The sequence below is a fragment of the Gobius niger genome (assembly GCF_951799975.1).
Source record: "Gobius niger genome assembly, chromosome: 8".
In the NCBI taxonomy this organism is placed as follows: domain Eukaryota; kingdom Metazoa; phylum Chordata; class Actinopteri; order Gobiiformes; family Gobiidae; genus Gobius; species Gobius niger.
In genome coordinates, this window is record NC_136859.1 from 22,466,193 (window position 1) to 22,477,986 (window position 11,794).

At 42.5% G+C, this 11,794-nt stretch overlaps 1 protein-coding gene across 5 annotated transcripts in view; it reads right to left on the reverse strand.

The window, feature by feature from the left end:
* LOC306966923 (uncharacterized protein) overlaps positions 1-11,486 on the reverse strand; it is a 153,329-nt gene extending 141,843 nt beyond the window's left edge. For all 5 annotated transcript variants that reach the window (XR_013793135.1, XR_013793136.1, XR_013793137.1 and 2 more), the window contains exons 1-2: positions 11,107-11,486; positions 7,369-7,498 (exon numbers count right to left, since the gene is read on the reverse strand). Coding sequence is in view for 1 of the 5 variants with exons in the window: in XM_079561777.1 (XP_079417903.1) it covers positions 7,369-7,498; positions 11,107-11,469 (493 nt within the window). In the remaining 4 variants the exon portion in view is untranslated. The remainder of the gene's footprint in view (positions 1-7,368; positions 7,499-11,106) is intronic.
* Positions 11,487-11,794: the final 308 nt, after the last annotated feature.

Consider the following 11,794-nt stretch of genomic DNA (forward strand, 5'->3'; position numbering starts at 1 on the left):
CTCCATTTCAATATTGAAGAGAGTTTTATTAAGGGCTAGACTCGGGTGTGCTGAGGCGCTCTCAGTAATTTTCCTACAAAGTGCTTTAATCCATCACACGGCCAACATGTGGCCTTTGCAGCCATACATCATCTCAGCCCAGGGAGAGGGAGCGGAAGAGGGAGCGGGAGAGGGAGCGGGAGTGAGAGAGGGAGAGAGTGAGGGAGAAAGAAGAGCATCTCTCCTCTTCTTCTAGCCTTTCTTCCTGTATGCCTTCATCTCCCGCCAGAGAGTCCCACCTGGGAGGGGAGACCGCCTCTCTCCTGCACATTGCTCAGTCAAGTCCCCTCCACATTCCTTCGTTTACAAATGAGAGTGAGGTATGAGCGGGAGAGAGCGGGGCAGGGGTGTGGGGGGCGGCAGTAAGCAAAGAGAGACAGTGAAAATGAAAGCGATGGAGATAGGCGTGAGTGAATGAGCGCATGAAGCTGAGAGAGAGAAAGAAAGCGATAAGGAAAATGGAGAAAGCTTACTGAAATGAATGAAATTGGGGACAAAAGCAGGTGATAGGAAGTCACAGTGGCTGTGTGTGAATACTGTACACTCAGGTGTGTGCATGAGGAAATAGAAAATCAGTGAAGAGGATGGGGCTGCATTACCCAGAATGCAGCTGGTGCAGCGTTGCCCTCTGAGTTGCCCCCAGCCAACAGCTGCCTCCATTTTGCTTCTCTGTGCTCGGCCTCGTCGCATCGAGGCGCAGCGCTGAACTCTGGGCCCCTGGACTAATGGAATGGGCCCTTGCTCCCACCCATTAGAGGATTGGTGTCCCACCGGGTGCCCCGGTGCCCTTCGGTACAGAAAAGGTAAAAGCAGAGGCCGAGAGAGAAGATGTGGAAAGTCAGCCTCTTACAGCTGCACACACACACACACACACACACACACACACACACACATACACTTGCTTGTAACACAACGGCTCCAGTAATCCAGCACTGTACGGCTTGACATAGCTTAGCATCTGACTGAGGCCATTTCTGGGAGGATATTAGATATTCAGAATCAGGAGCAGCTGCACAAGGTTTCAGAGAAGGAGCTCTCTGAATGTGTAGAAAGCGGCTCTGACTGATCGTGAAGCGTTTGTGTGATTTCATTTAGCTGGTAAATCCAGTGCTCTACCTCAATTACATCTGCTTTAGTCAGATGGAAAACACACCTCGAGTGCTCAGAGTAGGGAGGCGGTGAGGGGTGCGGGAGCACAGGGCGGATTGGGGATTGAATCTCTAGATGAGCCGATAGCACGTCCGCAGACAGCAAGCCAAGCTGTGCAGTGGTAATGTTATGCTAATGATATGGTAATGATATGGTAATCTGCCGGCAGTATTCCACCTCACTGGAAAGAAGGGAGGTCTGGGAGGCCTTTCACCATTGGTTGGAGACCAGGGACTTCCTGGTGTCAGAGTTCAACACACACATACACACATACAAACACACACACAGAAGTGATCTGAGCTGCAATAAAAACAATACGGTGCACAGACCTAATCTGCCTCTAATCGGATTTGCAAACTCTTAAGACAGAAATAATACAGCCAAACAATGCGCTATCGTCATGTGATGTAACTTCAGACTGAGGCGGCTTTATTATGAGTAAATCTGCTGCATGCTTTTATTCTTTGTCTTTAATCAGCGAGCACCATCAAATCGCTGTATTGTGCAAAGGAGGCACAAAGTGAAATAGAAGATTGTCTGTTTCAGATGGCAATGGGCTTGTTTATTCTTTGTCATTGTCTGCACCAGTAATGGCTGCCATTACCTGCCGTCGGAGCATCTCTTTGACTCTGATTGCATTACAGCAGGTCTGCCTTGGTTAGAGATGAGTCTCACCATTGTACAACAGTAATCTCTGAATCCACATCAGCTCTGACACAGCCCAGTGCGTCACAAATAATTACAACCACAAACTTCTCTGTATTTGATGTGTCCTGTTATTTAAAGAATAATAGAAGATACAAAGGTGACCTGGCATGGACAATGGAAAAGGCCAGTGTACTGCTGTGGAATTAGGAGAAACACTATCTGCAATGCCACAACACTGAATCTGCCTATCCAGCATAAAGACATCATCCAAGGTGTTTCTCTTTGTTTTTTTCTTCATGTCTTACACTTCCTTAATGGATGTGTCAGTTTTGCACAATGCAGAGACACAGTGACATTTTCCTGGATGCCGTACACTAAATCAAAGAGACCAACAATATGCCGAGTGCCAGCATGGAGACATTTGATTCCCACTCGACTGCACGATTACCAATGGAACGCCAGCACACATCACACTGCTCTCAATCTGGCAACGGGCTTGTCAGGTCCCTCATTTCACATCAGCGTTTTCGAAAATATGTATCAGAGCAAACCGTGAAGAGTCGGTCTCTCCTTGATATACGATATTTGCCGCATGCGAAGCTCAATTCACAGGTGGCACAATTAAAATAGGTTTGACTTAACAAAGACGATTTAGTGTCAGTGACATTTAGCATCAGCCCCAGGCGACAGGTAAAACAGGCCAGTCAGCATATTGTATCAGGGGCTGTCTGATACACTACACAGGTATACGGTGTCACCATTATGGGACTGTGTAAAGACGTGGGGGATGAGCTTAACAATAATAAGAGATTACGACATATTTCATAAACATGACCTAATCTGCGTCTCCATGTTTAAGCATCAAGTCAACTATTGATTTTACTTTAAGTCATAATTAGTGCCCGAGCAAGTTTAAAGATCAGCGACTGAATTCTGGACATTCTGAGGTTGGTATGTCCATAAGCTTGTACTTGTCTTGCACCCAATGACGTTTAATGAAATCCATGTTGTGTTGTGATTGTACAGTAATAAATAAACAAACCAAAAAAATATTCAGATCCACGTTTTAGCAATAAGTTCATGTCAATTTCTTAAAAATATGATCAAAATACAATCAATTACTGGTCACGGTGAGTAAAATAAAATAAAAAACTGGACTTAAAGGGACTATACTGAGTTTAAAAATGTTAAAATTATATATTTTCCTCCCCCTACATGTTCCAGTAATGTCCTAATGTGTAGAATGAGCCCAGACCTGTTCACCACAACTTCCTCTAAAATCCTACACTGTCACTCAAAATGTTGTTAATTCGGTCCGAAGTGCCGTCATGCACGAGCTTTATATAGAAGCTGCAGTTACGCATAAGACCTGAGGTGGCGGTAGTGAGCATAAAATGATGAACTTGCATTTAGCTCCTTTAAATGCATAATTAAAAAAAATAATCCTTTCTAAACAGCACGATTAATTGTACTTTTTTCAGTAGATTAAGCCCATGATGTCAAATAATTCTTTGCATGTAGGCCTAGAACAATGGATTACTGGCCTACGAAGCAATTTTAATCAATCAATCAATCAATCAAAGTTTATTTGTATAGCACCTTACAACAACACAAGGAAGACCAAAGTGCTTCACAGAAAGATAAAACAATGTAAAAATTTAAAAAATCAATCTTAATGAAGAACTCTTTAACATAGAGGAGTTGTTATTATGCTGCTGTCGCCGGTGCGTAAACACAATGGTAAAAAACAAAATGGGTATTGCTGAACGACAGTATGGGTTTAAAATGACAACAGGGTTTATAGGCAGGAAGGTGAACATCCATGAGGGACACTGAGAGTGAGACAGGCGGCGGGCAAGACACAGCGGACTGTCCAATACTCGCGCAATAAAGGTCAAAGACATGTTTTATTCATGAAGCAGCCGCAGAGGCAGCAGGGCCAAGGTTGAAATGAGCTCACGTCACTGTTCCCATGAGGCTGGCCAGGCAGACACTTCCACTAACTCCTATCAATAATGTCAGGAAGCGCGCACACACCTCATCAATGACAAGAAATCACCTGCCAGAACGTGCAATAAACAAAAACAGTGAATATCATACTTGTCAAGTTATAAATGTATTTTATCTTAAATTGGTTGATCATTAGGTGCATGTTTGGCAACGCTGACGTGTTTTTTATGTTTTAAGTTTCACAAAGGTTTAGTTGCTCTTGTGACACATCAACATACATTCAAAATGAAAAGTTTCAGACAAGTTGAAAGGCAAAATTGAGGCAAAAAAATTCACGTTATGCATGGTTGGATCTTCTCAAGGTTCTAAGCAGAACTTCAATATGCAACTTTGGTCCTCAATGTCTATTTATGGGTTACTACAGTCACCCTGGACATCACTTGGAGGCAGTGCGGTGCTTAACTCGACTTCAACTTCTGTAACAGCTTCCTGGTGCTCCGCGGAAAGGTCCTTTGAATCCTGGTCATCCTCCTTTACCAGCTCTCTGCCTCCTTTTCTTTCTTTGGTTGTTGCTGGGAAGATCTGGTATTTTTAGTGAAAACTCTTCCTTGACTGTACAGTAGGGGTTGGGCTCTGGTAGATTTCCAGGATCTCATTCACCAACTCCTCTTTGTTTACAACATTTGGGTCCTTGGTGATGGTGTCTTGGACTATTGGAGCCTCCTTAGACTCCCGGACTACAGTCCTTGCAGCTGCTAGTATCTCCACTGAAGTGTCTGCTGTTGCCTCAAGGTCATCCTTCTTCAAATCAACTTAAGCCTTCGTATTTGGCACCTTCAGCATTACCTCGTCCTCTGTTGCACAAACATTGTTGAACTGTGTTTCAGGAAGACTTGGTAGATTAGCCAAATCTACCACACTCACTGGAGTTGCTGGTGTGTCCTGAGAAAACCCTGCAGTCTGGTTCTGGATAAAACACCTTGGTCCACAATAGTCACGTCTAGGGCTTCAAGAACTACTTGGGACTGAACTTGGAAGTCTGGATCTGGGGCTCTGTCCTGTGTGGTAGTGATGCGCGGGTCAGGGTTTTTTTCAACCCGCGGGTCCCGCATTTGGGGCAGGTTCTAACCCGACCCGGCCCGCCCCGCAACGTTGTTCTATTTTTACAGCCCGCCCCGCCCCGCCCCGCACCCGCACCCGCAACCATTAAAAATTACGCGTTACAACTATGATCCGTATGAACAGCACCGGCGTGTCAGCCCCTCGCGCGCGCGCGCGCTCTCTCTCTCTCTCTCTCTCCCCCTCTGAAGAGCGCTGGGCAAGAGGGAGAGAGGAAGAGAGCAGAGGTCGGCCTAACGCGAAGTCACACACAGTCGCACATACGGTGGAAAACAGGAAACATGAGCTCCACAAAAGCGTTCTCTGGATCACAAGCTGCAAAACGCTGCTTGTTTTATGAAAATCCGACGTATATTTACGCTAAAAACCTGCTGTAAAGACGACGGAATAAGTTGTGAATGAATTCAATGAATGCGCGTACGGAGGCATAGAGTGCCCGCGACCGGCATTTTTTGACCCGCCCCAACCCGCCCCGCGATCGAAGGAGAATTTCACGACCCGACCCGACCCGAACCGCGGGCAGACCGCGGGGCCCGCGGTGGAACCCGCAACCCGCGCATCACTACTGTGTGGGGTGCTGGTTTGCCTTGTTCTTTCATCTTTTCTTTGTTTTCTTAGTGCTGGAAGGTTCATCCTGGACTGTCTCGGTTACACCAGGCTTCTCCACCTCAGGAAGGTCTGTTTGAGTATATGGCACATTTAGTGAAACATTTTCTTCCATTGCACAGTTCCTGTTGGTCTCAGACTGTGGTTTAGTGGGTCAGCTATATCTACCACAGTCATAGAGGGATTATTGAATTGCTTCTGATGAGAATTTGCCACTGCCACCTGCAAATACAGTGCAGGGCTCAAAAGTACGACCATTTTGGTTGAGTCCCCTAAAAATTTTACTTGCGTGACTAAACATTTTACCTGAGTCACACCCCCTCCCCACACCCCCTTCGTCAGAAAACGTATTACTGTAACTTCATCAGGATATGCACAGATCTATCGCAAAGGAGAATTTACTCAGATGAGCATTTTAAGATCACTACCATCATGACAAAAGACAGACTTCTCATTCCAATGCTTCAGAATGGCTTCAGAGCATAGGCTACATCATACGCACAACCTCTGGCGCAACACGGACAACACAGACTTTAATTTCATGATTTCAGCAGTTATAGATGTGAGAATAATAATTGTTTTGTTTTGTTTTAGACACATTGTCAAGTTTTCACCAGGTCTGCAGGAGCGCCCAGTTCAGTCTGTGTCTTCTTTATCTGGTCCTCTCCTGAAACCTCTGTTATTTTAGGTTCAGGCACTGAACAACTGAAGCTTTCTTTGATTTTGATGAAAATGCGAGGATTTTCCATCACTTTCAGCTTTTGCGACAAGAGTTGCTCCCTCGCTGTCCACTCCAGAGCACGTTTGTCAAAGTCTACTTGTTTCTCTTGAGTGGCTTGTTGCTGTTGTTCAAATGTAAGTTTCCAGGCCTCCTCTCTCTCCATGAAGCCTTTCCTCTCCCCTGCCCAAGGCCACTCCTTCTCCTGGTGGGCTGCCCTCTCCTCTGACCGCTGCCTCTGTTGTTGTTGTTGTAAAGCCTCGTATAACGGTTCAAGGATCTTCGCCATGATTGTTTTACATATATGACAATGTGATATATGTAATGCCCGACGGTGTGTATACTCTCACAGAAATTTGTTAAAGAAAAATGCCAACTGTTTTTCTAACTTCCAAAAGCTCTCTTCCAAATGCTAACTGCAGACGGCTGTTTGAGTCACTCTCAAACACTTGTTCAGTATACTAATCATTTGAACAGAGACCGATCCTTCTCGAATTTAATGATGTAAAGTAAAAAGGAAAAAAAAATAAAAGCGTAGTAATTATTATTTAATAAAAGTTATATTATATAATAAAAGTAGTAGTATTTAAAGCCTTTCATTAATTAAAATGAATCACTAATAATAATAATAAACAGTAAATCCATGTCAGCCTGACATAAACTGATGTAAAGTGCTATTCTGCAGTTTGAAAATTTCAGGGAAAACGGTCTTTAGCAGGTTTTATACTTTATGAAGACAGTTTAACTTTACATAATACTGTCAAAATAATTGCTGTCTTTGCAAATGATTTCCTGTATGCAACCATAAATTTACTTTTGAATCAATTGCAATTGTTTTTGTTATCTTAACAACAGGTTTCCACACATTATGAAACCCTGTATGGAAAGTTGATTCTTTGCAAATTTACAAATTAAAAAATGCTATTTTAATTCAATAGCAATTAATCTCTCTGAAAAGTCTTTGGTAAGAGGAATCAGATGTTTTGAAATGTTGTCGTAATGTGATGAAAGGGCAGCATCCTTGCAGTAGAATGAGAAAGTCAGCACTCAGAAGTTAAAAATAAATCATGAAAGGGCTTAAGAAACTGAGGAGGCCGAGAGGGGGATTGTCGTAACACGGGTTTTAAACATGCACTGACCTGTTGTATATTGTATGCTTATTTCGAGAAGTCCATCCAAGAGCCCTCTGCTTAGCTTCAGTCCGTTTTCACAGGGGAGACAGAAAAGGCGTTTGGTGCCACGATGCCCCTCTGTGGTGACTGGACTCCTCTGCATCAGAACAGAGGGAGAAAAAGAGAAATTGTGGACACACTCACAATGCAGGTATCAATAATCAATACATTTAGGGCGGGGTGATATGAGAAAAAACTGTAATATTCGAAAAACATCTTAAGTATTGTGATAATTTACCATTTCAATAAAGCATGCCCTGTTTTTTTATCCAACTGTGTCATAAGAAGACTTGAAAGAAAAAACAAAACTAAGTCAGGACCAAAACAAGGCAGAAATAAACTAAATTAGAAAAAAAATGATATGAAAATGCACATTTTCACATTTTTAAGTTACCATAAGGTTTTGTTTGAGGCTGTGTGTTTTCCTATGATGTGGATATTGCACCACCTAATGTAGCAGCAACAATAATTTGGCGATATATTGCACAGCCCAAATATACAGCATATGGGAAACAGAAACATTAAGGCATGTGATTTTAGTCAAAACAATATTTAAATGTTTGTTTAAGGGAGAAAAACAATATGAGTCAGAAAGTTATCTTGAGTTGATTCTTTAAGATGGATTATGGGATCACAATGGGGCTGTTGTGTTAAGATTGAAACCTCAGTGTTTTTTGTTGACTTGTTGCTTAAAAATGTCAAATGTTCAATGTAACCAAAATGTGAATTGCGTACAAAATCTAAGTAGCACAATAGTTTGGAAATTAGAATAGCGTTGTTTGGAAGTTTTTGTGCGAGAACTATCACTGAGCCTAAGCTGCTGCAGAGACTGTAAACTAATATGGCAGAGTAAGTAAGTCCCAACAGGCCTCCTCTTTCCATTAGTTCTTTATAAAGAACACTTAAAAAATCGCATCAAAAATACCAATCTATGAAAAACAAACACCTACGATTTTCAATATTACCATAACACTCCAAGCGCCATCTAATGCACAAATGAGCCTGAGTGCAGTGTGCAACACAGCAGCTCTCTCTATTGAGCATTGGCAACTGTGAAACAATTTGCCCACAGCCACCTCCTCTGTACTTTTGCATGAAATCCACAGTGGCTGCCACCTACAGCAAGTGCACCACCCACCTGTAGCCACAGTGAGTGAAACGTCCAGGAGAAATCTTTCACCCAATGCGATGAAAGCTAGAACTCTGGCATCAGGGGCCCCAAGCGAGACAACACACTCTCTCCAGTTCCCAACCCACACGTTTAATCTCCTGGCCTTGATGCAAATGCTTCTGAGAGCATAGAGGCAGCCGAGTGCTTGCATTGTGTGAACTAACTTCCCTCTTTAACTGAGTGAAACAACAACTTTATCTGTAACTCTTCATGCCATGACATCTGCAGCTCAAAGCACAGTCAGTGCCAATCAAATACTCTTCAATAGCCGCACCACGGGGGACGTCTTTATATAGGTAGGTTCAAAAGAAGGACTGTACAGTTCATCAAAATTAAACTGAAATGGCATTATCAACTTTGGTCAATCTCAATTATCAGCATGGGGCTTTTTGTTGCAGTTGTTTGTCATACTTGGTACGTGTGCACAAACGCAGAATGGTTGATGGGTTCAGATTTTGAAGATGTTCTTTATTGATGACCATAATGGTTAAGTCATTTTTTTTCCTGGTTACTGCTGAACTTCCACTAAAGGGATATTACTTAATACTATTAGGTGAATAAGATTTGCCAAAGTTGCTAAAAAGTAGGGCAGCACAATATTTTGCCAAATCATCATTATCGCAATGTTAGGTGACGTAATATCCAAATCAGAAGAAACACATTTTTTTACGAATGCAACATTAAACATTAGCATATTTTTTATGTTTTCTTTTAATACTATGTACCAGGATCCTGTGTCCTTAATAAAGCTTGAATAAACAAAAAATGCATGGTAACTTTGAATTGTGCAAAGGTTACATGGCTTTATCACAATGCTAGTCAGAAAACGTGCAGTACGGTATTAGACTAAATTAAGTAGACTACTATACTACTTTTGCTGATTTTAATATCTCAAACATACAGAATCTTCCTCCTTTGCAAATTCAAAAATCCCTTCAAAGCAACAAGAAAGTCAAACAATGCCATTTACAACATCATTCAGCTCCACTCTCCTGAACCACTCACTGAAATCGATGCCTCCACTTGGGGCTCAAACCCAAAGTCAGTCTCGGAGAAGATGCAGGGCTGGCAGCAGGCTAACAGTAGCAAGCTCCCACCCAGAGACAGGCCCACCCTGGAGGGGGGAGCAGGCAGGCTGAGAAGCAGACCGGGGGGAGAGAGAGGCAGGGGAGAGCAGCACAGCCACATTGAACAGTGTCAGAGCCCCGGGGCCTACTGGGATGCTGATAAAGTACCTGGACATTTTTATAGACAAACTACTTATTTCCGTCCTCATATCGCTCGGGAAGACTGATAACTTTATATTCCTCTCAGGCAGGCGAATGAAAAAGGCGCTCTTTCAGGAGTTTAATTGATCAAACTGTAGCCACAAGGGTTTTTTTTTCTTTTTTTCTGGAGATAAAAGGAACTAGCTCCCTGCCCTGTACAATGCAAAGATCTTTTAGAAACTAGACCCAATGAAGAAAGAGAATGTAGCCCAACTCATTATGCAAAGTCATTATGGGCTTTCCAACCATACTCCTACGAGAGGAGTTAATGGTGAAATTTTATCGTACCGGATTTCCAGAGGTCAAACAGTCAGTCACTGGATAACATTATTTTAGAAGTGAGAGCTTCAATATTGCTCCAACAAAACGTGTGTGTTTGGAGGTCATGCTTAAATAGCTGGATAATAGGAGATGTGTGGTGTAACACAGTTTTAACAGCTTTCAGGTCACCCCAGAAGGTCACACTGAACTAGACTGTATTGTGCAAGTCTGGCTTTATGGAAGAGAGTTCATCTGGCATCATATGCTCAACCAGTTTGGGGAAAAAGTCATTAATAATTATTCCACAGAATGAAAGTAACTTATTCTAACAGCACAGCACTGGTTGGACTGCTTATTGCTTACTACATATTTATTCTTGCACCCAATTTGATCATTATGACACTTTTGACAGACCTATTTTTCATATAGGTTTTACACTGTTTTGTTATTTACTCTATTCTAACAATAGTTAGCCCTAACTTAAGACAAGTGAGTTTTTAAGCCGATCAACTGTGGTTTTTCTCCCACTACCACAAAATTGTATCATCATACTTTGGCTTTAAAATAGAATTAGAGCCAATGGTAATTTCACCCTTGATTATTATATTTCAATCATTGTTCTAATATAATTGTGTTACCAACATTTTAGTGTTATTGTTAACAGGTCAGACAACTTTATCCTGTCACTCCTGAGTTGCAATTTCAACAGGTGTAGAGGAGCAAAGATAGAGTTTGTTTTCCATAGAAACAAACTTACTCTTCACTCTAGACTCTTATTATGCCAAAATTACTTTTTATTTGTTTTAATCGAAACTTCTGTCGACTAAGGCAATCAATAGCTAAGTGAAAGCATAGTCCATGCCTGCAAGCTACAGGGGGGCGGGAGACGAGAGTGAGGTGCACATCACACTCCCTCTGTAGCCGTCTGTGTGGTGTCAAGCCTACAGTGAATGGACTGATTCTGTAGCATCTGTACTGTAGCATAGGACCATGAAGCTGCCTTACCTTTATCCAAGCGACAGAGCATTCATCGGCAGAGATCTCCCGTTGAAAGCGGAGACAGACGACGATGCAGCCTGAAGAAGAAAAGCAAAGTCGCGACGCTCCCATCTTTCTGTCTCCGCTGAGTCCGAGTATTAAAACGAGCAAATTAGACCACGCAAAAAAAGAAAAAGCCTCAGTGGTGCGGGCTTTTTTTTTCTTTACCCCACGAGCCAAATGTGCAGAAATAACGCTATCGTCAGGCGGCAAAATGAGCAGATCCACGGCGCGAGGCGGAAGGGGGATTTTGTAAAGATGTGAGAATGCATTAGAATGCAAGAAATGGTGCGATGGCGAGAGGGACTGTTGGGAGAGACGGATCTGCATATGGAAATTAGGGATAGCGTGTGTGAAACACTACTAAAATACCGCCAAAATCTGAGAAAATATATAAAATGCAATGCGATGAAAACGTACAATAACATTGCAAAAACATAACCACGTTCATTCAAGCGTAGTACACACCCTCCAGGAGGAATTTAGAAACTGTGGGACTTGAAAGACGATCTATTTGGGAAACGAAATTGAAAAGCTTTCAGTTATAATCTTATTTTGGGGGAGAGCATTTGAGGCATTGTCATTATTGTTCACATCCATGTTGCTACAAAATAAATAGCGGAAACATGTTTTTTCTGTGAGGCAGGAAGAACAC